Source organism: Salvelinus alpinus, chromosome 22 (genome assembly GCF_045679555.1).
Source record: "Salvelinus alpinus chromosome 22, SLU_Salpinus.1, whole genome shotgun sequence".
NCBI lineage: Eukaryota > Metazoa > Chordata > Actinopteri > Salmoniformes > Salmonidae > Salvelinus > Salvelinus alpinus.
In genome coordinates, this window is record NC_092107.1 from 14,034,138 (window position 1) to 14,062,118 (window position 27,981).

The 27,981-nt window shown below is 44.6% G+C and overlaps 1 protein-coding gene across 1 annotated transcript; it reads right to left on the bottom strand.

Moving 5' to 3' along the window:
- Nucleotides 1–27,779, bottom strand: LOC139549050 (large neutral amino acids transporter small subunit 4-like). The gene is made up of 14 exons (XM_071359135.1): nucleotides 27,582–27,779; nucleotides 25,479–25,695; nucleotides 20,097–20,337; nucleotides 19,670–19,725; nucleotides 19,495–19,571; nucleotides 10,452–10,544; nucleotides 10,107–10,240; nucleotides 8,730–8,932; nucleotides 5,757–5,900; nucleotides 5,536–5,662; nucleotides 5,208–5,340; nucleotides 4,727–4,800; nucleotides 4,513–4,636; nucleotides 1–4,238 (listed from the first exon to the last, which is right to left on the bottom strand). The coding sequence occupies exons 2-14, from the start codon at nucleotides 25,642–25,644 to the stop codon at nucleotides 4,077–4,079; spliced, it is 1,734 nt and encodes a 577-aa protein (XP_071215236.1). The 5' UTR covers nucleotides 25,645–25,695; nucleotides 27,582–27,779; the 3' UTR covers nucleotides 1–4,076.
- Between the last annotated feature and the right edge of the window lie 202 nt (nucleotides 27,780–27,981).

Below are 27,981 nucleotides of genomic sequence, written 5' to 3' on the forward strand. Positions count from 1 at the left end.
TTTATTTTACAAATTCATCTGTTTATGTTTTTCATATATAGATTTTTTTCTCATTTAGACAACGACTCAAAATGTCAATAACAATGGCTATAATGTGATATAAGACAAAAACTTGAGATCCAATATACAGTATATAGACATGAAATATTGAAACAAACACCAAAAAGGAGAATGTAAAAAAATAAGGTACAAGTCAGGGAAAAGCATTGGTGTTTCAGCTGAAGTTCCCGCTCAATGTCTAAAAGTGACACACAAACCATTAAAACACTCTATCCAAAAAAACACTGCTTGTTTTTCGTCATCAGAGAATAGCCAGTCAATCAATCACACTTTACATCCCAGGGAAGGGGATAGTAGTAAAAGTATGTCACATCTAGAAAATAACTACGGGGATGGCATTTTGAGTAGAATGACAGTTTAAGGTATGGCAGTGTAAAAAGTGCTGATTCTCCCATACTGAGCGAATGAAAATCATCCCAATCCCACATTCATTGTGCTGGAGTACAGTATAGCATCATTATCAGAATCCACCTGCAATCTCTAGTCACATGTTCAAGCCACGAGAACCAGTCTATAAGGCTATACATGCTTTTTCTCTTTTCGCAAAATAAATTCATGTAAACGACAAGTAGAGTGATGTTCAAAGTGAGGATGTCTAGATCTGTTTCTCTATCCGAGTGTGTGTGTGTGTGTAGATCCTTGAAATCGAGAAACCCAAACAGACAGGCCTAAACAGCAGTCAGTAGCAAGGAGCCATTCTATATTGAGGGACAGGGACCTACTGGACGGTGCACACAAGAGGAGAGACTAAGACCACCCGCGGTAAGTAACAAAAATAACAGTTTCTTGCAGTTCCGATGTCATTACTCTATGAATAAAAAATACTACTGGGAATACATTCTATGCTAACATGCAGAACCAGCAAGAGGTGCACTGTCTATGTTATATTTCAATGCAGGCCATTCAGAAAAATAGCATTGAGATCCTGATACGAGGACTAAGGTGCATATGTGCCATTCAGTTGTCACTTATTTCATTCTTGAAGCTTTTGGGGATTCTAGCATTGTCTCTCAGTTCCATCGCCAGTATGTGAAGGATCTCTTGGGTGGGTGGTTGTGTTTGGGTGAGACTGCAGTGGAGAAACAGGTCTGTCAGTGCAACAGTTCAGGACAGTGGTTTGGACATGGATGGATCAATGTGACGGGTCATGATGAGAGAGGGCGGGGCACCAACTTGCCGTATCCGCGTCTCAAATCATCTGCACATAGAGAGGCAATCTGCTAGTTACATAGTCTTTGGAAGTGCTTCTGTGAGTGACTGAGGAAAAGCAGGTGTCCCGTCCAGTCTAAATACTGCATCTGCGGACGTAGAGCTACATCAATCAAGTTCTCACACTCTCTCTCTCCGGTGTCTGTTACCTGCAACAGATCATTCAAGAACATAACGTCCTATCAAGACCTGCCTGCCCGCCCACCTGGGTCCCACGATCACAACATTCACAACAGCTGCAAGAGTGTGGATTTAGAATCAGATATCATATTCAAGCATCTCTCCATCTCCCTTTTTGATTTGAAAAGTGAATCAAAGTTCAAGTTGGAATTCGATAATTCAAGTAATTTGTCGCTACAAAGTGAGGCTTTGTAAGTGAGACCATTGATAGATGCAGGAACTAGATGGTCACTACCTGACCAGTACATCAAGAAAAATATGAGTCCATGTTCCTGTCATTGAGAAGCACCTTTGTAATAAACATTACATTATATCAATCCACATTCTTGCACTGTGTGTGTGTGCTTGGACAACAGTGTTTGTTCACAGAGTTATGTGTTGCCGGGAAGAGTAGAGAATTGCTCAGCAACTCACATAAGTACGTATTGCTACAGCGAATCAGAATTGAAATTCATCCATGTAATTCAGGTACTGTAGAACCGTGGCAGGTATAGGCCCATAGCAACCACAGTTCACCTTAAGCCACACATCTATCTATCTTAAACCATTTCTCGTAAAACCATTTGTACTAAATCACATTTGTCTTGAAACAGAACAAAAGCTTGAACAGTATGTCAGTATCATATTGCAGGTAAAATGCAGTTGATAAAACGTATTACTTTTTAAAAACCAGATCTCCTGACAAAAACAAAATCTGGTCATCACAAATAAAAAGAAAACACACCAAGTCAATAAGAAATTATTTTTGCACGACAAAACGGACTGCCAAGACAAGACCAGTCAGTGGTCCTGTCAGTGTATCCAGTGAGAGTGATATAGGACCATGCATTGGTGCTTGATAACATAGCCTACACTCTTAGGAGAAAAAAATGTGTTATCTAGAACCTAAAACAGTTATTCGGATGTCCAAAAGGGTTCTACCTGGAACCAAAAACGCTTCTCTTATGGGGACAGCCGAAGAACCCTTTAGGAACCCTTTTTTTCTACAGCTGTGCTGTACCTTATGTTGTTGTGGCACATTATTACCGCTAAGAGGCTTGTTTCAACCTATGCCATGCTTTGTTTGAAGCACAGCCACATAGTATTCCCTAAAAGTAAAACGCTGGCCTGCACACTGGAAACTCATTGGCCTAATCACTTACTCTCAGCTCAAATTGACTCAAAGCAAAGCTATTGCCTCAGGCACCTAGAGTGCTGAGTGTTACAAAAAACATGCCTTTGCTTTCTAGTCTCCTAGAGCTGTTTGAAAGAGTTAAAACGACAGCTTCAACACTCCACGCCTCTGTTATCTTCAACAAAAAAACTAAAAGGCCGAGTCACAAGGTTTGTTCTTTGAGACACTGGAAGGAACACTCGCTAGATGAGAAGGTTACATCGACTAGCTTCTAAACGTTGCATGAGGTTCCATTCTTACCAATTCATTTACAATGACTATCCCCAACATTACAGAACGTTATGGGAACGTTACAGAACCAAATGGGAACGTTATGGCAGGATGAACTCTTAGCACCATTTGGAGTACTGGAACTTCTATACAACCTGTTTCACTTCTACCTCCAGTCCAAACTACTTGTGACAACAGAGAAGCATTGACATGTAACAACCACAGAGAGAAATACAGACCTATCGCCAATAAACGTTTCGATAACGTTTCAACAACGTCCTAATCATTAAACCAGTTCTCAGGGTGTGAAGTAGAAGACCCCCAGTGCAGTACGAGACGGTGTGAGACTAACTTGGATCAGAATTAGGAAGTGAGGCGATACTTGTCGTCGTTACTGGCATCATTGAAAACACATGTAAAAACACTGGTGGTGGGGTATTATAATTGTGAGGAGGAGGACGTCATCTGGTTCAAGTCACCACATCCAGCACTGGAGGTCTTTGACATGGCGTTGAACGCTTGCTTCCTCTCTAGTTCTTTTCGCAGGGTGACCGGAGAATCAGTGTCCTCTTTTTGCACTGACAGGGAGGAGTGAGCATGGCATCATTGACAAAAAAATGAAATTAAAAAAATGATAGAGCACTGAAACAAAGAGGAGACTGGAAGGGAGGAGAAAGTCGTGGAGATCCTCCAGGCTCTTCTTCTCTCCTTTCTCCTCAGTTCACAGACCCGCGGTTGTCCTTTCTCATTTCAGTGGTGAGAAGATGAACAATGTCCATTTGGTGGTGTGTCCCGGGAAAAGGAACCGTGTATGTGTGTGTTGAAGAGGTTTCCCAACGTGTGTGTTGTTGCGTGTCTTTCACAGTGTATGTAGTCAATGATGTTCTGGGGAGTGTAAAAGTGTGTGTGTTTATCATAGTAGTTCTCTGAGATTTGTGAACATATACTGTAGGTTTGGCAGTGGGCGTGGTGTGTGTGTGTGTGTGTGTGTGTGTGTGTGTGTGTGTGTGTGTGTGTGTGTGTGTGTGTGTGTGTGTGTGTGTGTGTGTGTGTGTGTGTGTGTGTGTGTGTGTGTGTGAGAGAGAGAGTGAGAGTATCGTCTGAGTGCAAGTGCAGACGGTTAGAGGGACCGGAGTTGGTGGGTGAGGTTGCGATTCGTCACACCTGTGACCTCTCCCCTCCTCACACTCTCCGTTCCTCCTTCTCGTTGTTGAAACAAATCCCCGTCCGTCAGTCTGTCTCTCTAGACGAAGGCCTCGGGCTTGCTGCCGTTGTTGATCTGGACGTAGATCTTGGGGTCCTCCTCGCGCTCCTGCTTCTGGCGTTGGAGCTGGCGGCTGTAGCAGAGCAGGTAGAGAGGCAGGCAGAAGCCCAGCACCGTCAGCCCCAGCAGGCCCACGTTGATCTGCGCACAACCACACACAGGAAGTGACATCATCAGTGATAAGAATGGAGGGAACGACTGTGTTGTTTTCACATCGGGACAGCAGTGTGTGCTATGACATGTACTCTGGGAAGATTGCTTTAGAACAAGGTGGCTGCTACACATCAGTCGTATACAGTAGCCTTTGCAACATTATGCTCATAGCACATTAGTATACTTGGGTCTTCAGCATTGGTGAGTAATAGGTATGCTGTAGTTTGGCTCTGGAAAGGGTGAAAGGTCGTTGCTCTCTTACCCATAGGGGGTCTCCCTTCAGGGGGCCCATCATGGCCATGAAGAGGGGCTGCTGCAGCAGGGCAAACAGGGCGCTGATGAGGGACTGCATGCCTGTCAGACTGCCAAACTGAGACGACGGGTACCTAAGGAGGACAACCAGCGTGAGGTGCTTGTGTGGAAGGGACTGGGCACGCATACACACACACACACACACACACTCCTGAGACACTTACACAGCAGCATAGAGCCCTCCAACCGCAGAGTGGATGAATCCTCTCACAATGGTGTGCAGAATAAACGATAGAATCTGAAGGCAGAGAAGAGAAATAGTTCAACATGATGTGTTCTAGAATCTACAGACCCAGGGCATGCATGGTGCCCTGTCCCTCCATCCTAAAATGGAGTCCATGTTTAATAAATAATGGCTTGACAGAGATGTTCCCAGAACTGGGTTGGAAATAACTTGCATAACTTGTAATGACACTTCTGTCCACCAGGGGACACTGTTGCATTGAACAATGGATCAGCTGCAATAACATGTGAGTCACTCTCCCTCTTTCTTTCTCTGCACCAAGATCTCTCCCTTTGGCTCTAGGAGGGCTTTACAAAACACTGGGAAAACACGCAGTGAAATGTGTGCTTCTCCACAGCTCCGAGAGGAAAGAGAGCGAGATGGAGGAGAGCTGGAGGAGAGGAAACAGAGGGATGACTTACCTGGAGAGGGAGGCTGGGGACGAGGCAGGTGACCCCGAAGCCCATCAGTAGCAGGTTGGTGAAGATGAAGGCCCGTGTGGCGTTGGTGATTTTCTGGATCTGTCTGTCACGACGCTTGGGCTGGGTAAGATCTCTATCAGAGGGGACATCACATGTTACACACATACTCCCTGGTTATACAGATAACATAGTAGTGTCTTGTGGATGCTAGGGGAGTATCTGGGAGGCAGGGGATTGCTCTGTTGGAGTGTGTGTGTGTGTGTGTGTGCCTGCGCATGTGTGAGTGTGTGCGTGCGAGCTCGGGTGCGTTCGTGAATGTGAAACTCACCTTTTGCCCGGCTTGGCGTTCTCATCCTCGCACTCTTTGAGTTTCCAGTCCATGATGTACCCGATCACTGGAGCGGTCATCAGACACAGCAGCTGCAGCACTCCGAAAATGGAGGTGTACACACTCACTGTGAACGGCAGGAGAGACAGAGACATGTTATTGCCGCCAAAGATTACACTCACACATCTTCAAGAGTCACGCACGCACGCACGCACACAGACCTGTGCTCAAGTCTCTGTCGGACAGCGACTCGAGGATGTTGTTCATGGCTCCCATGTAGAAGATAAGTCTCAGCTGGGTGACACACATGGTGATCAGGCTGAGCATAAAGATAGGACTCAGGACACTCTTCATGAAGGACTGGGCTGTGGACACACAGGAGGAGAGACAGATCAACGTCTACAACAGCAGAACACAGTACCTTAACATTTACTCCAGTAAAACGGAAGATTAAACAGTGATGCTGCGTTCAATCTCAGAATGCAGAATAACTCGATTTATTATTGGATGAGGATACACAGGATGATATATTTTTTTTATCAGGTTGGAGTGAGGTTTTTCCTGTGTGTACTGTACAGGATATGCCTTCTTTCATTTCCTCCACATGCCGTGATGGAAAACTACCAGGGCATAGCTGCTTGGAGATAGGGAGATACATGGAGATAGGGAAACAGGGAAGCTCGGTAACATGATGGCAAGATAACATGTGGGGGCCCATGCTGTAAGCAAGGGGCCTGGGGCCATGGTCCGTTAATCATCTACTGATCTCAAAGCTGTAAAAGCTGCGGCAGGGCAGTGGAAAAGTTTTAATGGTCACGCCACAGATGTGTCCAGCGTTTATTACCCAGTGCTGCAGGTATCTCTCCAATGCTCTGGAGACTGGACCATAGTTGACATGCTGGCTGGACAAGGGGCTTACAGGCTGGTACATTACATTAGAGCAAGTGGTTCTAACAGTCTGTCTCAGTCTATAACACTGGGTCTCCCCTGTGTCCTGGACCCATAATATGAGTTAGAATATTATTCACAAAGAGTCTCAGAGTAGGATCTGGGATCAGTTTTGTCTTTCAGATCACCATGAATTAAAGGGGGGATCTGATCCTAGATCAGCACTCCTACCTTGGGTTTGCATTCTTGACTGGCACACTATGCGACCACACTTGTAAGGACACACCGTGATCATTTTCAAAATACCTAGCCTACACTGGCAACAGTCGCCATGACCAGTGTTTACTTAAATACAAAACAGTCCCATAATGAGTTGGCTGATATAAGAACCGTGTGGTGGAATTTTTTGTAATCAAAAAGAGAGACTTTTAGATTTCTTCCAAACAATCAAACTGTATTATTTAATTAGTGCAGTACGGGAGCTGGTCGGTAATCACCCCTGGAGGTGATCACTGAGAACTCAACCAGCTGGTCGGTAATCACCCCTGGAGGTGATCACTGAGAACTCAACCAGCTGGTCGGTAATCACCCCTGGAGGTGATCACTGAGAACTCAACCAGCTGGTCGGTAATCACCCCTGGAGGTGATCACTGAGAACTCAACCAGCTGGTTTGAGCCACAGCATTTTATAGCAAAGTCCATCCTCCTTGAGTCTACATGGCACACAACAGATGTATGGAATGGGTCACAAGGTTAAGATTTTGTATGAAAGATACTTAGAATTCACAGCAAACAGTATCTGCTGTAAAAACTGTCCTCGTTGTGTAGAGTATCTTTGAGTGAGTCTTATTTGAAAGGAAAAAAACTCCTAACAACCAAATAAATCCCCACCATCACATGCATCAGAATGATGAGTGGGCAAACACAGATTATATATATATATATATATATATATATGAGAGAGAGAGAGACAGAAAGACAGAGAAACAGAGAGACAGAAAGAGACAAAAGAGAAAAGAGAGAGAGGCATGGGGAGTTGGCCCTTAGCAAGGGCCCCTTGAAAACCTCCTGACACGTGGAACTTGTCCAGCAGGGTTACAGAACCGCAGGCATCCATCCTGTGTGTATAATGACCCCCCTCGGACCTTACTGACTGCTATCTGCCCTCTGGCCCGGCCCCACCACCGCCACCCGAGCAGCACTTCTTGGAATGCGGTCCGAATCGATTGCACGGTCCGTTCGGTACCAAAGAGAGCCTGCAGAGAACCACAGGGGACTCCGCTGAGAGTTTGTGACCCTCAGGCCGAGCCCGAGGGAGAGAGGGGGTGCGGAGGGAGCACAGCGGAGGTGAGGAGGGGTCACGTGGCTGATTTGAGGGTGTTTTGGAGGTTTGTGGCTAATTGCAGTGTACAGATCTGGGTTAGTGAAGGCAAAGTGCATAGCCAGTTGTGTGTTTGCAGGATTTAATTTGGGAGAGAGAGGATGGCCTTGATGACCTCAGCGCCAATGACAGCGCTCCCTCAGACAAGCTGGCGGCTGGGACCAAAACACTGGCTGGTGGGCGAGCCCACTCTGAAACATCAACATTGCACCGATGAAGTCAGAGCCCTTCTTTACAAAGAGTTATAGAGTATGGAATAGCAATCCGCTTCATGGAATAGCAATACATCATAGAGGAACAGTCGACCATATGCTAGATCTAGGCCTGTATCTAGGATCAGTTTAGCCATTTATATCATTAAAAATATGATTATATGAAAAAGGGGGGACCTTATCCTAGATCAGTACAAGATACAGGCCCAGATCTTGCATATGGTCGATTGTTTACCTCTGTTTACCCACAAAGCAGGGCTACAATGATCCATTGTATTGTTGTGTTGGATCTATTTTTCTCTGACAGTCTGCTCCTATCTAAATTCTACACCATGGCTGGAGCAGGATAGTGGTTGGACAGCTTAACATCAGACAGGTCTCTGGCAGACATGTCCTTTGTTGTGTCCAAATTATACAAAATGGTGTAACAAGGAAACTGGCTTTTGGCCTCATGAAGTATGGATTTGTGGAGGTTCAGAGCTTGAAACCCATTATGGCAAATTAGACATTGAACCCCATCACACTCACAGTGTGCACAGAAAATGCATTATTTATTTTCCTACTCTCGATCTGAAAGACATCAAAAGCAGAGAGCTGAGTCATGTTCTATGGTCTGTGATGAACAGCTGAGTCATGTTCTACGGTCTGGGATGAACAGCTGAGTCATGTTCTACGGTCTGGGATGAACAGATGTGGCCTGGCCAGACACTTACATTCCTCCTGGGACTTGCACTGGACCTCCAGGTCAACGGTGGAGAGACACAGCTTGTTGCCCTCCTGTTGGGCCAGCTCCTTGGGGTTTTGCTTCATGCTGTTCCCCACGCTGAGTCGTCTCCCCACCGTGGTCACCTGGCGGTAGAACTGCTTTCCAGTGATCTTATGGTCAAAGCCCAGCCAGCTGAACTTGATCTTCACACTGAGGGAGATAGGGAGATAGATAGAGAGAGAGAGAGAGCGAGAAAGGGAGCGGGGGAGGAGAAAAAAACAGCGCAAAGAATGAGACTAAATCCAGGTGAATGAGAGCAAAGCCAGCTGAGCTCCTCATCTCATTAGATTTACTTTTTTACAGGGCCTCAAGCCTTCGCCATGCTGCAGAGGAAGGTGTGCTGGGGGATGTAGTGTACTGAGCTCCAAGGAGAATGGAGACTATAGAAGGCCTTAATATTCCTACTCCAGCTTAAGTAGATGAACCTCAAGTCCTAGTATTATCCCCTAAACCTGTTATTGTTGGCTAATATTAGGAACTGTCTGTCTATTAGGTTACAACTAAGGATATAACTAATGATATAAGGAACAAATACCAGTAATACTAAACTAATATTAGGTTAAGGGGATGTCTGCGATATTTAGGTTACCAGGAATGGAAATATGCTGTAAAACAAAAAACAAATAGAAAAGCTAACTAATTTTATGTTAAGGAGTGTGATGTTTAGAAGTGTGATGTTAAGGAGTGTGATGTTAAGGAGTGTGATGTTAAGGAGTGTGATGTTAAGGAGTGTGATGTTAGGGAGTGTGATGTTAGGGAGTGTGATGTTAGGGAGTGTGATGTTAAGGAGTGTGATGTTAGGGAGTGTGATGTTAGGGAGTGTGATGTTAGGGAGTGTGATGTTAGGGAGTGTGATGTTAGGGAGTGTGATGTTAGGGAGTGTGATGTTAGGGAGTGTGATGTTAAGGAGTGTGATGTTAGGGAGTGTGATGTTAGGGAGTGTGATGTTAAGGAGTGTGATGTTAGGGAGTGTGATGTTAAGGAGTGTGATGTTAAGGAGTGTGATGTTAAGGAGTGTGATGTTAGGGAGTGTGATGTTAGGGAGTGTGATGTTAGGGAGTGTGATGTTAGGGAGTGTGATGTTTAGGGAGTGTGATGTTTAGGAGCGTGATGTTTAGGAGCGTGATGTTAGGGAGCGTGATGTTAGGGAGCGTGATGTTAGGGAGTGTGATGTTAGGGAGTGTGATGTTTAGGAGCGTGATGTTTAGGAGCGTGATGTTAGGGAGCGTGATGTTAGGGAGTGTGATGTTAGGGAGTGTGATGTTAGGGAGTGTGATGTTTAGGAGTGTGATGTTTAGGAGTGTGATGTTTAGGAGTGTCTTACGTGTAGTCCATATCCTCAGGTCCAGGGAAGGGCTCCAGGGGCCAGTTGAAGAAGCAGTTGATGAAGACGAGGCCAGCGCAGGCAGCCCACACCAGCAGGATGGTGATGAAGGTGGCTCCTAGGTCATAGATCACCTGATGAGAGAGGAAGCAGGGACCAACAACCACAACATTAGCCTCTATGTCTGACCTTCACATTGGCATGTGGGAATAGGAAAGTAGAGTCAAATTGGTAGCCCTGATAGTAGAAAGCATAGTTAGCCTTGATAGCTAACCTCCATAAGGGTGTGCATGGTATGCATGCATGTGTAGACTAGCTAAGTAGATGTGCGTGTGTGCAAGCTACCTTGATCCCAGGGAAGGTGACAGCGGAGGATGCATACGATCCAATCATGAGAGCGATGAAGGTGGAACGAAGATCACCAAACATATTGGGCAGCTGAGGAGAAAAACACAAGAAAGCGACAGGATATATGATTAGGCCACGCTTAAATCAGATCAATGCATTCACTTGTGTAAAAACACATGCATAGCCATAGAGACACACACGCGTTAAACAAAAACACCTTTTCCAAAAATGTAAGGCATGACATCACATTAGGAAATCCTGAATATGTTTTTTGGAGGTTGTTGACATGGAATGAGTAATGTGGGCGGAGTCTTGGTGATGCTTCCCCCACGCTATTTATGGCAGTGAGAGAAAGTCCAGAGCAGCTTGCATATTTAGCCCTCTACTTGAGGTTAGAGCACAGGTTGTTCCCAACTCAACTCCTAACTGTAAACAACTGTCCTTGAGCAGAGAAGGAGGGAGAGAGGGGGGAAGGGAAGGAGAGAGACAGAGGAAGAAACAATTAAAAAGGGGAGAGCAACATCTGTCTGGCAGACTAGGCAGCCCTCCATATCTCTATGACAGAGTCGGGGAAGGGAAATGGAGGGAGAACAACAACAAAAAACGCCACTGACAGAAACACACCAAAAATGTACTGACTGAGCCATTCACCAGCGTAACAACTCCTGAACATAACTGTTTCATGGCACATCCGTCCATCCACCCTCACCACAGGTTCCCTGCTTGTTAGAGCCGCGGAGGAAATCTCTCACCCCGTGCCGTGGCCTCCCCAGACGTCATTACCCTCGACCACTAATTGGAGCAAAGGTTAACGGCAGAATCAAAACATCTACACTAACAATCACATTCCAGTCCTCCTGGAGAAGTGAACTGAGCTGGAAACATCTCTATTGTGACACTTACAGTAGGAGTGAGTAAAGCTCTACTGCAACTCAGCACTGGTGCCTAGTTAGCAGGATAAGAAGAGGTGTGTGTGTGTTCGTGTGTGTTCATGTGTGTTTGTGTTTGGTTTTACTATCCTTGTGAGGACCAGAAGTGGGGAGATTTCGCCAGTCCCCACAAGGAAAAAGGTTATTTTAGGCTTAGGGGTTATGGTTACAATTAGGATTAGGTTTAGGGGTTTTATGGTTAAGTTAAGGGTTAGGAAAAATAGGATTTTGAATGGGAATCAATTGTTTGGTCCCCACAAGGATAGTAAAACAAACATTTACATTTACATTTAAGTCATTTAGCAGACGCTCTTATCCAGAGCGACTTACAAATTGGTGCATTCACCTTATGATATCCAGTGGAACAACCACTTTACAATAGTGCATCTAACTCTTTTAAGGGGGGGGGGGGTTAGAAGGATTACTTTATCCTATCCTAGGTATTCCTTAAAGAGGTGGGGTTTCAGGTGTCTCCGGAAGGTGGTGATTGACTCCGCTGACCTGGCGTCGTGAGGGAGTTTGTTCCACCATTGGGGTGCCAGAGCAGCGAACAGTTTTGACTGGGCTGAGCGGGAACTGTACTTCCTCAGAGGTAGGGAGGCGAGCAGGCCAGAGGTGGATGAACGCAGTGCCCTTGTTTGGGTGTAGGGCCTGATCAGAGCCTGAAGGTACGGAGGTGCCGTTCCCCTCACAGCTCCGTAGGCAAGCACCATGGTCTTGTAGCGGATGCGAGCTTCAACTGGAAGCCAGTGGAGAGAGCGGAGGAGCGGGGTGACGTGAGAGAACTTGGGAAAGTTGAACACCAGACGGGCTGCGGCGTTCTGGATGAGTTGTAGGGGTTTAATGGCACAGGCAGGGAGCCCAGCCAACAGCGAGTTGCAGTAATCCAGACGGGAGATGACAAGTGCCTGGATTAGGACCTGCGCCGCTTCCTGCGTGAGGCAGGGTCGTACTCTGCGAATGTTGTAGAGCATGAACCTACAGGAACGGGTCACCGCCTTGATGTTAGTTGAGAACGACAGGGTGTTGTCCAGGATCACGCCAAGGTTCTTAGCACTCTGGGAGGAGGACACAATGGAGTTGTCAACCGTGATGGCGAGATCATGGAACGGGCAGTCCTTCCCCGGGAGGAAGAGCAGCTCCGTCTTGCCGAGGTTCAGCTTGAGGTGGTGATCCGTCATCCACACTGATATGTCTGCCAGACATGCAGAGATGCGATTCACCACCTGGTAGGAGCGACCAAACATGTGTGTGTGTGCCTATATTATCAGGCTGGCAGACAGAGGAGAGAAACACTGGTCTTATGCAAGGCTACCCCTCCACCATCTCTCCTAGCACCCTACCTACCTCCGCTTAGCACAGCTTCAATCAGCAGTGTTGGCTGTGGAATTGCACTGGACTAAACTCATACGGAATATGCTGAATAATGTGCTCGAGTGTCGCCAGGGATTTCAAATCAAATCCAATTTTATTTGTCACAAGACCTTACCGTGAAATGCCCTTAACCAACAAAGCAGTTCAATAAATAGAGTTAAGAAAATATTGACTAAATAAACTAAAGGAAAAAAATCGAATCAAACAAAAAAGTAACAAGAAAATGACATAACAATAACGAGGCTATATGATGTGCTTTCCATTGCTCTGCTCTCCTCAGTTCACCTATTTATCAGTCACCACCATACTGTCAGTGTGTCACCTGACTATAACATGACCACAATGACCTCACTGGGTCAGTCACAGACAGACAGACAAGCAGACAGACAAGATCAGCCCCAAAAAGATACTAACCTATATCCCAGTCACCCTTTGTCTGTCTGTACTGCTAATATTTTTGTTTACCAGGTTTGGATGTAATGGAACGAGTTCACCTGCCTTTGATCAAATTAAGGACATGGGGGGGGGGGTAATGAATTGTCAACAGAAGGTAGAGCCTAAAACATCAACAGCATCTGAAGGTCCAAACCAGCTCCCAGCTTAAATGCTGCAATTACTGTAGGTGCCTCATTAGTTTTAGTGGTCTGAAGTCAGTTTGACTGAGAGTTACTGTGGTGGTTCCCAAAACAAACCGCCTCAAACAAGATTCCTCGATCTTGTTCACGTGCAGAAACAAACCACATAATCATGTCTTATAACTATGACATAATAAGAAGGATATCCAGCTGTCAGCGTAACGAAGGAGGTAGACGTACAGCTTGTGAGGAGAGGCTCATGTTGGGAAACAGGATCTGTGTACACCTAGAAAAAAAGCCTGGGGGCGCTACGTTGTAGAACATTTCGATAGAAATACTTTATGTGATGTAGAATAAGGACGTCAGCACTAATAATGACATTTCTCTCTGCAACGTTGAACAATGCTTGCCTACTGAACCTGGCCCTGATAGCGGTGCAGCCTTGAGTTTGTCTTTCTAATCTGCCTGGCCACCGCGCACTGTTCCGATTTCGGAGCACTTCCTGAATTGGGCACCATCAGGCATGACTAAATACAGTGTCTTCTAGAGAGAGAAACAACAACCCAGGGCTGGTTAATGATTGGCCAACTCTTCACCTGAGACATTACCTCTTCCTGTTTCATGAATACTGTCTCTGTCTGCATCCCAAATGGTACCCTATTCCCTGCCTAGTGTACTACATTTGACCAAGTCCCTATGGACCCTGTACAAAGTAGTGCCCAATACAGGGAATAGTGTGACATTTGGGGCACAGAGCCAAGCCGAAAAGGCAAGGTCAATACAAATGTGACTGCGTTCACCTACCAATCTCTATTTGGCTCCATTATGGGATCTGGAACAGTCATGGAGATAAAAGATACAAGTCTGTTTGTAGAGTGTTGGACTATGAGAAGCATCTAACTCCATAGGATGTACTGGAAGCTAAACAAGGTTGCTATGTTGTTGTGGGGGAGCAACAACTTGATGGGCAATCCCGGAGTCTTTAATCAATACAGGCTGATCACTCCGGATCTATAAACTGCAGCCAGTGCCGTGTCTGTGCCCTGAACAGATAAGAAAACGTCTATAATACACTTTCATACACTCACTAGGCTAGGTGCTAGTAGTTATCACTTGAGACGATTGAGAAAATCCCTATCTGAAATGCTGAGTGATGTTTGCAGACAGTAAAGAATGCCTGTGGTAAGCAGTGATCCTCTAAAGCAGTGGTTCCCAAACTTTTTATAGTCCCGTACCCCTTCAAACATTCAACCTCCTCTAGCACCAGGGTCAGCGTAGTCTCAAATGTAGTTTTTTTGACATCATTGTAAGCCTGCCACACACACACTATACGATACATTTATTAAACATAAAAATGAGTGTGAAGTGACAAAGAACTCTTATCGGACCAGGGCACAAATAATAATCTAATAATAATCAATCATTTTGCTCTTTATTTACATATAGAACCTTATTTGGTCATCGTAAATTTGGTCATCGTAAAAACTCACCACAGGTTAATGAGAAGGGTGTGCTTGAAAGGATGCGCATAACTCTGCAATGTTGGGTTGTATTGGAGAGTCTCAGTCAAAAATACTTTTCCACACACAGTCTGTGCCTGTATTTAGTTTTCATGCTAGTGAGGGCCGAGAATCCACTCTCACATAGGTACATGGTTGCAAAGGGCACCAGTGTTTTAACAGCGTGAATTGCCAAGGCAGGATACTCTGAGCGCAGCCCAATCCAGAAATCTGGCAGTGGCTTCTGATTCAATTCAATTTTCACAGAACCGCTTGTTGCAATTTCGATGAGGCTCTCTTGTTCAGATATCGGTCAGTGGACTGGAGGCAGAGCATGAGAGGGATAACGAATCCAGTTGTTTGTGTCATCCGCTTTGGGAAAGTACCTGCGTAATTGCGCACCCAACTCACTCATTGCTTCGCTATATGACATTTGACATTGTCCGTAAGATTGAGTTCATTTGCACACAAAAAATCATACAATGATGGAAAGACCAGTGTGCTGTTCTTGTTAATGCAGAGAAGACCTTCAACTTCTTAATCATAGCCTCAATTTTGTCCCGCACATTGAATATAGTTGCGGAGAGTCCCTGTAATCCTAGATTCAGATCATTCAGGCGAGAAAAAACATCACCCAGATAGGTCAGCCGTGTGAGAAACTCGTCATCATGCAAGCGGTCAGACAAGTGAAAATTATCGTCAGTAAAGAAAACTTTAAGCTCGTGTCAATACTTTGCCCCTTGATAACCAGCGCACTTCTGTATGTTGTAAAAGCGTTACATGGTCGCTGCCCAAATCATTGCATAGTGCAGAAAATACACGAGAGTTCAGGGGCCTTGCTTAAACAAAGTTAACCATTTTCACTGTAGTGCCCAAAATGTCTTTCAAGCTGTCAGGAATTCCCTTGGTAGCAAGAGCCTCTCGGTGGATGCTGCAGTGTACCCAAGTGGCGTCAGGGGGCAACTGCTTGCACACGCATTACCACTCCACTATGTCTCCCTGTCATGGCTTTTGCTCCATCAGTACAGACACCAACATGAACAGCAGCTATGTTTGGCTACATAGGGACCATTAGTGGAATTCCCACGAGAGAGTAACGGTTAATGTGATTGGATGTTAATTATTTGACTAGGCTACCTGTATTTGACATTGTGTTGTTATTTCGCTGGACACTAGATGGTTTAATTTTATTTTTGGCAGTGAAACGAGGCTACTCAGGCGCAAAAAAAACCTCAATCAAATGTATAGCCCCGTTGGAGAATATAAATGGACTTTTTGAAAATGTGAAGAAAAAATAATAATAATATATATTTTTTCAAATGTGAATCACATATTGATTTGGCGTACCACGTACCCCTGGGGGTGTGCATACCCCAGTTTGGGAATACCTGCTCTAAAGCCATTAAGGGAAGCAGTCTTATCCTATTCGTATCTAAGTAAATACTACACATTCTACACTTTCCATATCAAAATGTTGATAACAAGGAGAAGTGCTGTTTGGGGTTTAAGGCTGGGTTTCTGTATCAGCACTTTGTGACATCTGTTGATGTAAAAAGAGATTTATAAATATATTTTATTGATTGATTGATTGCATGTGTGTCTCAAATGTGTGCACTGTAGTTCTACTTGAAAAACAAACCCTAGCCTGGGTTCATCTGATTCTTCTGTGAGACGGCAGCAATGATCGTTATCTCGAGTGCAGCAGACGGAGACAGAGGGAGACAAAAGTGGGAGAGAAACGAGGAGAGTGAAAGAGTGGAATAACTAAAAGCCTCTAAGGCACAAAGGCCAGAGAGAACAGACAAGGAGGATATTGACAGAAGGGGGGAAACAGAGAAGTGAAAAAGAGAAGAGGCGCTGCTGTTGCGTAAAAAGCTTCACTGCTTACTGGACTGGTTCTCATCAGCCAAAGGAAACCAGTACAAACCGGTCCAATCCTGACAGGACAGAACGCCATCATAAAATGAGTCAACATGCTGTGTCCCTGACGACCACACGCAGACAACACCAGCCTGAATATCTCCATCTCTGTGCCATCACTCTACCACTCTCTCTCTCCCGTTCTCATCAACACTTTGTTTTGCATTTCTGGCCTTGCTGTCAATCCCTATCCACCCCTATCAAACCTAAAGCTAAGTGCATGGTGAAAACAACATAATGTGCAGCAGTTGACGGTCTTTTAATAAGTCAATCAACATGACCCTGAGATCAGTGCCTCCACAGTCTATTAGTGTCATTAAGCACCAGTTAGCAAGTAAACATCTGATGGCAGGACATTTTACAGGCAGGGGGGGTCAGTGTATGTGGTGGTGACCCTGTCTGAGTAGAGAGGTGCTATCATTAGTCTAGCCTGGTCCAAGATCTGTTTGTGCTTTCCTGGCAAGAGAACATCATATGCAGATCTGGGACTAGCACCAGTTGACTTCACCTTTGACATTCATCTCTCTACCTCTCTCCGTCGTTCTCTTTCCAAGTGCCAGGAAGCAGTATATAAACATCTAGGTTTATCGAGCCAGACTGAAACTTAATTCCCCCCGAGGACCTAGTGACACAGATCCCAGAGAGGGATTGGGACCAATGAAGAAGTCCTAAAATAGAAAGGATTAGTGTTTCATGCAAAACATGACTCAGAGATAATAGAATAATCATAACAAGTGTCGCAATGTACAAGAGGAGGAGCGCTGTGTGTGTATGTATGCATGTGTGTGTGTGTATGTGTGTATGTATGTGTGTGTATGTATGTGTGGGAGGAGTGCGGAGAGAGGGGTTGGGCGGGGGGTCTGGTTGAGAGAGAGATGGATAGAGGATGGTTAGGAGATATCCGCAGTGGTGATTACTAATACTATAGCGGACTGAAGGAGAGATTGAGGTCAAAGATATTAAAGGGAAGAGGGAGGGACGGAGAAGAGAGAGGGAGAGACAGACAGCCTGCTGCTGGTAACCGGAGAAGGGGGCAGACAGAGATAGGCTAGGCAGTTTACTGATAGAAAACAGAGGTGTGTAAAGGAGAGCCCTCTTCTACCGCCTTGGGTTCTCCTCCACTTGTTTTTCTGCAGCTGTACCGCCTCGGACACAGAGTGCTGAGTGTGCAATCATAGAGAGAGGGAAGGAGTGAGGAGGCAAGCTGCCAAACCACCCCCTTTCAGAAAATTAGAAGAGCCAGGAAGAAGAGAACACATAGACACAAAGAAAAGGGGTATCGTGTTGCATACCTTTCCTTTTGTGTAAATCTACAATCCAGACGACTTTGAATGCAGAATAAACCTTAACACAACTGTCTGTAGGGGACCAACTCAATGAGTTCAGACTGATTGAATGAGATACAATGTATCCATCTGGCTTTTGTGCAAAAAAGGCTACATTTGAATTAAAAATAAAAATAAATCCTCTGTGACAACCTTTGACCCCCACACCCGGGAGGAGAGTGGAGAAGAAGAAAGTTTGGAAGAAAAAGGTCCGGCTGTACAAAAACAACCAGAACCCGGACCAGCAGTGTAAAACACACTGTTAGTCAGAGCAAGGAATTACCACCGTGAGGTTACTGCAACAGAACAGCTGAAACAACACCAAAGACCAGTTCCTTGACACACGCACCCACACACCACATACACACACACACGCGAGGGAACTAAGCGGCTATAGCAGAACAGGCTCAGGCATGCTTGCGTGGGGAATGAATTAAACCAGAGAAGATTAAAACAACACGAACAGTGTGGGAGTGGGGGGCAGAAGAAACTAGTTGGGCAGCTTCTGGGTGTCGTGGTAGTGTGTGTGTGTGTGTGTGTGTGTGTGTGTGTGTGTGTGTGTGTGTGTGTGTGTGTGTGTGTGTGTGTGTGTGTGTGTGTGTGTGTGTGTGTGTGTGTGTGTGTGTGTGTGTGTGTGTGTGTGTGTGCCAGCCAGACAAACAGACAGAGCCCCTCTGAGCCCCTGCAGTGGGGGGTGGTGGGGAGGCCAGGGAGCAGGAAACTGCCAGGGAGGGGTTGAACGAACCCCAGCAGCGCTAAGTGTGACTGACTTCCTACTTCCTGTTTGTCAGCTCAGCATACAGTGTGTCTCTTTTCTCTCAAAGTGCTTGTTGTGAGTTTCTTTGTCTGTGTTTAGGGGCAGATAAACAATGAAACAATGAAATCACGTTATCTGTAAACACTATTGTGTCAGTGAAACCCGTCCGAACTTTTAGTCTAGCTGCCAGTGAACCCTGGCATTCTGGGCCTGCCCAATCAAAGGGCTCTGTCAGGATGATGAATAAGTAATGAGGAGGTGTCTTTTTTTGGATCTCAGTTGGACCAGAGCACGGTTGAATAATAGATTTGTAATGCAGGGTCTGTCTCGCTTTCTTTTTTTCTCTCACTCTATCTCCCATCCCTCTCCTTTTCTCTCTGCATGTGGCCTCCCTGTGACGCAGCACTTTCTCCATGCTGACGACATCACCATGTCCCACCCCTCTCTCTTCGCTCCCCTCTCCATCCCCACTCCTCTTTCCGCTCCCCTGTCTCCCTACTCCCTATTCCACCCTAGCGCACTCCCCCCTCCTCACAACTGTCCCCATCCCCACCTCTCTCTGCTCCCTTCCCTACTCCCGCCATAGACATGCATCCTCGCTCACTCCCCTCGGTCCCCCTCCCCAGCCTCTCCCTGCAGTACAGGAGAAGACACCACTTACCGTGAGGGAAGTAAAGGTCATGCACATTCCTCCGAACCCGTTCAGTGCCAGAGCAAAGAATATGAGGATGGACAGATCTGTACAGGGAAAACACATGTGTTAAGGAGACGGGACGGAACAGACATACATACTCGAATAGAACATGAGTAAAGAAAGAATGAAGAAATATGCATACTCTTGGGGTCGCTCGATCCATAAGCGATCAGGATACAGGAGAAAGCAAAGCAGGTACTGAAATAACAGAAAACGTTGAATATGAGGAAGGTTTATTCATACGACGACACACCAAAGCCAAGTCAGAAACAGAACATAAAAACATCTGCAGCAGGAAGTTGCGGCCACTAAAAAGTATTAAACCCTGTACCGAGTTTTAGGTTTTTGTGACAATCGCAATTAAACTTTAGAGTGCCGTGTTTGCATGTGCAGTGCTGCAATTATTCTGACAATACCGGGCGCCATCCCACTTCTGACACCAATATAGCTAATTTGGGGTATAGCCCCTGCCGGGACTCGAACCCAGGTACAGATACTGTCACCCCAACACCTTAGCTTAAATGATAGTGGCCGCAACTGTACATACTACCTTGTCTCCGTTCTCTTACCTGCCGAGCAGCCGGAGCTTGCGTGGGCCATACTTGTCCATGACAATGCCCAGGGGCAGGGTGATGGCACTGAGGAGGAAGGAGCCCACGGTGAAGGCCAAGTTCAGCATCTCATCCTGGTCCTTACAGATGGGCCAGCCGTTCATCTGGAGGTAATCCTCCTCCACCACGGGACTCTGGGTGATCCCCTCCGCATCCCCAACCTGGACTGTCTCAGACTGGTTCTGACTGGTGCTGTTACCTGGAGGCACAAGAGAACTTAATTGAACCTTCAAATTCAACTTTATGGTCCCAGAGGGAAATAGATTTAACATCATGCATAGAAGACATTAAAAACATACATTAAAAAGGGATTCCTGATGTTTCGGTCGAGAAATTAGGCATGATCCGACCATCAAGGAGGGATTGGAAAAGACAGTCATGTTAATTTCATCAGAAGACCCATAGATGAAACAATCACACTAAAGTTTCTTCCGAAACTTTACATTCTAGTTTGAGTAGATAGAATGTGCCTATTGGGAGAACATCATGGACCACCTGAATGATGAAATGCTTCTGAGGGTTGTTTGGGGATGGATCGCAGCATTTCTTGCGCAAGTGTTCTAAGAAACGTCCTCCCTCACCAGAGGCCATTGATTTCAGAGGAAACATCTTGAAAAGTAATCCATCTCAACAGCACGTGTCTATTTCTGTTTCATTTGTGTCTGTTTCCTGAGACACTGTGAGCCATGGACAGGTCAGGTAAACAGAAAAAACTCAGTGAAAGATACTGCAACCAAACTGCTGGGATCAACAAGCTACTCTGAACCCCCAAAGCAAGGCAAGTCCATGGCAACCCAACCCCCTTAGCACCCCCAAATATTCCCAAAGTGAATTCCTAAGAGGATAGAGACAGAGTAATCATATCATCAGTTAGTTCTTTCCGTCTTTCATATTTCATAGCACTGTTTGTTATAATAGCCCGGAGACCAGTGCCTTGGTTATGAGGCAGGTTACTGTTGTTGTTGAGGAGAGAAAAATAACTGTAGCCAACACTCCAGTCTCCATGAGTTTAACTCAGACATTGAAAAGTCTCATAAAACATTTTTGTTGTGGCCTACGGGAGCTGTAAGGCGTTGGTGCCTGGGGGAGGATAAGACAAACGGTTATTTTTTCAGTGTTATTCTCAGGTGACGTCACGTGACTTTGGACAACCTCTCCAAAAACCTTTGGTAACACAAGGTGTTTTTCAAGCAGTCTTGAAAAGCAGGTTGTTGTTTTCTTGAGAGTGAGGCTGTGAGTAGACATGGCTGTATTATATAATATGTAGGTTAAAGGTCATGGTAGATGGTAGTTAACACATAGGTTAGCAGAAGGCCAACGGCAGCTGGGCCTGCCTGGCGGGCTCTTACTGCTGAGCAATCTAGACAACGCGAGCCTGTGCTGCTGCTGCTGAGCCAATAAGGGAAGCGCCCTGAGTGACGCGAAGCACAAACACTGTGTTAGCGCAACAAAGACCTCATAACGCCTTCAAACAAAACACTTCACTTCTCAGTTCTGAGGGTTTACAACATGATTCTAATGACTCGCAGAACATCCGGAGCCAATGAAATCATATGAAACAAATAAATTATTGTGACGTTACTGCTATGATACTACAGTTCACCTAACGTACAATATTCAAAGAAAAATTGATTTCCTAAGTGTTTTTCCGCATTTATCTAGCCCGGGCCCTGCTTTCCAGCTACTATGTGTCTGCAGCTTTCTTCCTTGTAGTTTAGAGTCTGAATAAGAACATTCAGACTCTAAGGCCATGCTCTAACAAGATTACTACATCACCAACATAATAAGAACATAATGTGATATTTGTCATCTTTAACCTGATCATCCATCAGTGGGAAATGGATGTGTTTCTTACTCATGTCCATAGATGCCGTGTCAATCTCAATGCGTCTGACCCGATCACTTATCAGTGATAAATGTAAACGACTGACAGAATCCGGCGGACTAGCTTTGTTGCCAGAAAATGGTTGCCATCGGCGTAGAACGTCTGCATTTCCTCGCGTTAACTCATCAGAGGAAGAGAGATAACCAGAGATAACCAGAGATAACCAGCTGACAGTATTTTCCGGCATCATAATCCTTTAAAGCACTATCTATTTCAAAGCAGTGAGCAGACAGAAGATTCATCAGCTCCAGATAATGTCCTCCCAAACACCGCAAACATCCCACTGTTACTGAGCGCTAATAACAATGACACAACACTGATTAAAATAGCTGGAAAAGCTAGCCTGGTGCCAGATAAAAAAATAAATAGCTATGATTCTTTTGTCACATACACCAGATAGGTGCAGTCAGTGAAATGTGATTTTTACATGGTCAACCATAGTAGTTCAGTGCCCCTGGAGCAAATTAGGGTTAAGTACCTTGCTCAAGGTCTGTTTGTGCTGTCTTGGCAACTCCTATGATCAAGCCAAACAAAGGTTGACAGCACAAACAGATCTGTGACCAGACTAGTTTAAGGAAGCTGGTAAGGCTGAGTTCTGTCAAGGAGGTGGTTGCGGTCACAGGGTGGGTGAGGTGTCAGCGGGGAGTCCGCTCTGCTCTCTCAAGTCTCTGCTGAAATAACACTCATTCCACACGGGCCCTAGGGTCTCGTGTTTCCTGCCAGTAGCTAGCGACATGAGGTGCCACAGGGCTCATAGGGCCTATACACTGACACAGACACTCCAACTATGTGCCCCTGCCATAGACCTGACCTTAAATCACAGGAGGGGGAGGGGGAACGGGGTCAAAGACGGGGACACCACACATGATGATGAAAGATTTATGAAACATGCTTTTCCAGGTTCCATTACAGAAAAAAATGTATTCTATTCTTTTTGTTGGCAGCCTCGTTAAATAAAGGTTAAATAAAAATAAAAAGTGTCAATTAAGTTTTAATAGTACTGGCACTGGATGCTTCATACTAAAAATAAAGAGGCTTGATATTTCCCGTACAATATGTTCTGTCCACGTTGTCAGTGAACCATGCCTTAGCTAAACTGAGTGTAAACCCAACTATGTCAACAGTACACACCTTACAGTGTTAAACTAACAGACTCTACCAAGATAAATGCAATGGGGGAATGATGACGGTTTAGTTTATGTGACGAAACACAAGAGCTGCCGGAGAGACAGAGGTGAAGGGACTGGGAGTCAACGGTGTTGCATATGGGAGGAATGCGAGCCTCACACTTCACAATGTCAGCCTAACCACAAACTTTTCCATTAGCAGATAGGTGAGGAACCAAAACAGAAGCAGCCCACGGTCCAATCTCAGATCCTTTCAGCGGAACCAATGATATGGGGACCGAGGTCACCATGACACCAAACACATAAAGGACTCTCAGCAATCTGTTTGACAGATATCCTTTGAAAGCGTTCATCTTTTAAAACATACGAGAAGGCAAGGATGAAAGAGCGTCAAGACTGACCTGATCTGCATAAACAAAAAGGCTTATTCACATGTTAAATGCTGCCTGGAAAATAGAAAACACTGTGGCAGATGATCAGAGGACTCTTGAGTCGATCACAGGCCATGTTCTAATGATATTATTAAATGTTCTAGTCCATCACAGGCCATGTTCTAATGATATTATTATATGTTCTAGTCCATCACAGGCCATGTTCTAATGATATTATTATATGTTCTAGTCCATCGCAGGCCATGTTCTAATGATATTATTATATGTTCTAGTCCATCGCAGGCCATGTTCTAATGATATTATTATATGTTCTAGTCCATCACAGGCCATGTTCTAATGATATTACATTACGACCTACATAATGATGATGTATTTTCAGCCCACGCCTCCCTAAGTGTCTGTGTATTTGAAAGATCAAAGGAGGACAGATGAGTCATAGACTATGGGAACAGGGAGAGAGAGAAAGAGAGAGAAAGAAAGAGCGAGAGAGGAGAAATATCCAAGTCACCGGTTTGCTGTAGCATTTAGATGCAAATAAACCAATAAAACAAAAGATGCCCTTATGAGCACCTGGAAATGTACCTGGTACTTTCATCCCACCACCCCATGGTTTCATCCATCATCTCTGTGATGTGGATGATTTAGTGGAACCATCAAATCCCCACTGAGAGAGCGAGAGCTCTGAATCATAGCTGCATTAGAGGCTTATTAAACAGGCTGACTGCTATTGATGTGTTTTTTGTCTCAAAGCTCAACTTTGGCTGGGCTGGAAACAACGCAAGTGTTTTGGACAATGATATAATAAATCCCTCTCACACACTTTCAACACTAGCCAGGCTATATAGGTGCTGTCCTTTATGGCAACATCATCAAAAAACTGTTCAAAAACCTCAATTATGTCATATTCTGCAGTAGTTGCTCTGGGCCTGTATTCGTAAAGCATTTCAGAGTAGAAGTGCTGATCTAGGATCAGGTCTCCCTGTCTATGTAACCTTAGTCATGATCTAAAAGGAGAAACTGATCTTATATCAGCACTCCTACTCTGACTCTTTGTGAATATGGCCCTGGTTACATTTGCATTGAAGCAGACAAAGCCCCTCAGGAGGAACTGATCATGTCAAATGTAAGTGGAAACTCATACAATTCCTCTGCTCAATGTGATTGGATTAGAAACCCCCCACCCCTTCATCCTATCCTCACCCACAGAACATCCATTTGCTCTGAACATTCTATCACATCCTTCTATTGTAAACCCCAATGAAATAACTTATGGTATTGTTCTAAAGAGCACTATTGAAGTGTTGCACCAGTCCAACAAACGCGATTGAATTAAAACTACACAGACACGTAAAGTCCTCTTCGTCTCACAGTAGTGAAATAGAAACACCTTTTGTTGCTGAATGAAATAAGCATAATAAGTAGGATAGCTTAAAACACACTCAATCTTTGTCAGACCTTCCAAGCCCAAGTGATACCCATTCACCTGTCTCACATGCTGAAGAGACGTTTCAGTTGAATACATTCAGTTCGACAACTGACTAGGTATCCCCCTTTCCCTTCCCCCCAATACTATGTATAGGGGAAAAATGCTATAAAAACAAACGTTGCTAAATGTCACAATGAAAACAAGTATTTAAAAAAACATAAACTAGGCATTCACTGAAGCAACAAAAACCTTCCATCATTCTCACATCTACAATACTTGTATAATAACACAGGTATAACACATGTATTAACGGTATTCCCTTTTTGGGGTTTCCTATTCATTGTAATAAAAATGGCCTACAATGTAAAATAACTTTGAGCACCTGGAATAGTGTTATACTGTATAAATCAGATCAATTGTCTTAATTTCCCAACCGCCTATAGTGACAAAACAGGATATATAACACATAGCATTGTGGGTATTGTAGTGCATCATGATACACAGCCTTACCAGGTTCTCTGCAGAGGTAGGAGTAGAAGCCTTCAGACTTGAGCATGATGAGCAGGGAGCCCCAGCCCAGCAGCACAGCAGAGAACAGCAGGTTCTCTACGACCGCAGTCACAGCCATCCACCAGCGCCTGGAGAAGGCTGTGGCCAGGGAGGGTGCCATCTTCATGGGGAGAAGAGGGGCACAACGAGGCTCGTAGAACGAAGGAGGGCTGGTGGCCTGGAAGATAAGGTTGATACATATTAAGGGTCAGGTCTAAGAGTGTGAAGAGACACATTTGGTAGTTGTTTGACATTCATACTACACAAAACTGTATATGAGTTGGTGAGGGATACATCAGAGATAGCCAATACATAAGGGGGATATACCTACTTACGCTAATTATGGTATGTGTACAGTAGAAGACGAAGCTATCAGCCTTTAAGTCACTGGGTTTCCCTTGTCTTTGTCCTTGTAGGATACACATTTTTCACTATTACAAAACAGCTGAGCTCTTCAATGAGCGTGCCTGGACTACAAAACCCCTCCTACTCATGTCCCAAAACACTGCACTAGCTCCCTCTGATTGGCAGATAGTTTCCTGGACCTCTACCATTGGCTGCATATTAATAACGCTACCAAGAATGACTCCACGTGAGGCCAAGTTCCAGCCGGTTCGAACCAGTGCGGCGCGAGATTCTCAGCAATGAGAACGTTTTGTTCCCATCGCCATCTTCACCCGACATCAATATCTGCCTATGGGCTAATAGTGTAACGTAATATATAATGACGAGGATAAGTTGCCCGTACTAAGCCTATGTATCACGAAATGTAGCCTGAAACATTCATATTTTGTCAAATTCATTCCCAAATAATTGTATGACCAGCGATGAACAACAGACCCACTGGCCAACTAACCATTAGACATGCATTGCATACTATATTAGTCTATGAGGTGGTATTCGTTTTCTCGTGATTTCAGTCATTTAATTTTTTACTACATATTAGACTATATATGTTAGTTATTTTATTTATGTCTGTGAAGGTCAGGTCCTCAGTACTATTGACAATGTGTATTAAGCCCATATTTTGATTCGCCGTGTCCTTGTGAGGTTCTTAAACAATAACAGCATGGTGCGGGAAATGAGCAGCTCTGTAAACTGGTCTGAGCTGGACTGAAATCTATCATCCCTCTCAATGCGCCTCGTGCACCCCCACCCCATTTATTTCGCACGAAGATCAGCTGTTCAGCATCGTAAACACAGCACGCAGTGCATAGGAATAGTCTCACCGTTCGCAACAAAGCTGCAATTAGCCTACAGCTTCCATGCAGTTTCACAAATCTCAATGTCCTTTGTTGCTGCTGTTTTGGCAGCAACGACATTTCATGGTTTCACTATTATTATGCAGCACATTTCCCCGCAATGTTAATGTTATTACCAAAAGGATGAATAAATGGACACACAGGTAAGGACAGTATTATCTAATATGGCTGTACTTCGTTGCAAAGCAAATATCCCTATGGACATTAAAAATATAAACTCTTAAACTCAATCTGTAGAAATGCAAAATAAAATCATGATCAGATGACACTGTGAAAAAGTCAACTGCATGCTGTTATTTCCCTAAAATAATTGAAACATTTCGAGATACCAGCGAAAGCGTTGCAAACGGTGTATAGGCTACTCAAGCAAAACACCATAAACAAAAACATAATTGGGATGATCACCCTCTTAAATCACGTGCACAAGACAATATGTAACCGTAAAGTTGCTATATTGAAAACTAACAGCACTGCAAGCAACAATAAACACCTCATGTAACAACATCAAATTCATAGTATAATTGACTCATACTGTCCTTGATAGGCCTATACACAGTCATTTTAAGAGAAGTTTCAATTGAAACATTGTTGCATGTTTTGTCTCGGATAATCAGTCGACATCATTTCAGGGCCGGCTACGAAGATATGACAAAATAGAAACAATATTGCATTTCTGCACTCAGTGTAACATAGCTGATTTTTTTTTTTTCAGTGATCAATTTTCAATAAAAGCAAAGTAGATAATTTACAGATTCCTCCCCTTAGAATAACAGTAGCGCATCCCTAAAGTGCAGTACCATACCTGTGTGTCTGGAACCACGAACAAAGTCGCCTGCCTCTCCACTGACTGGACTTAGTCTTTGTATTAAAATCTATAGTTGTTATTCTCAAAACAACAAATAACATCTATATACTGTAGATTGTAGACTTGACTCAATCTTTTGTTTCTTTGCATCAACATTTCTCTTTTCAACGCAGATTCCTGCTTTTATTTTCGCACCGAAAGCTGCACAAACAAGCCTGCGTCTCCATTGGCCAGGCCCTGAGCCAGAGAAGAGCTCAAACCAATCAGAGAGCGCTTAAATTATTAAATAAATAATTGGTGAAAACAGCCAGCTAATGTTTTGACACAGAAAACGTGGGAGTTATGGCAAATAATATGAACTTAAATAAGGACTTGCACGAATTGTTTTATTTTCAAT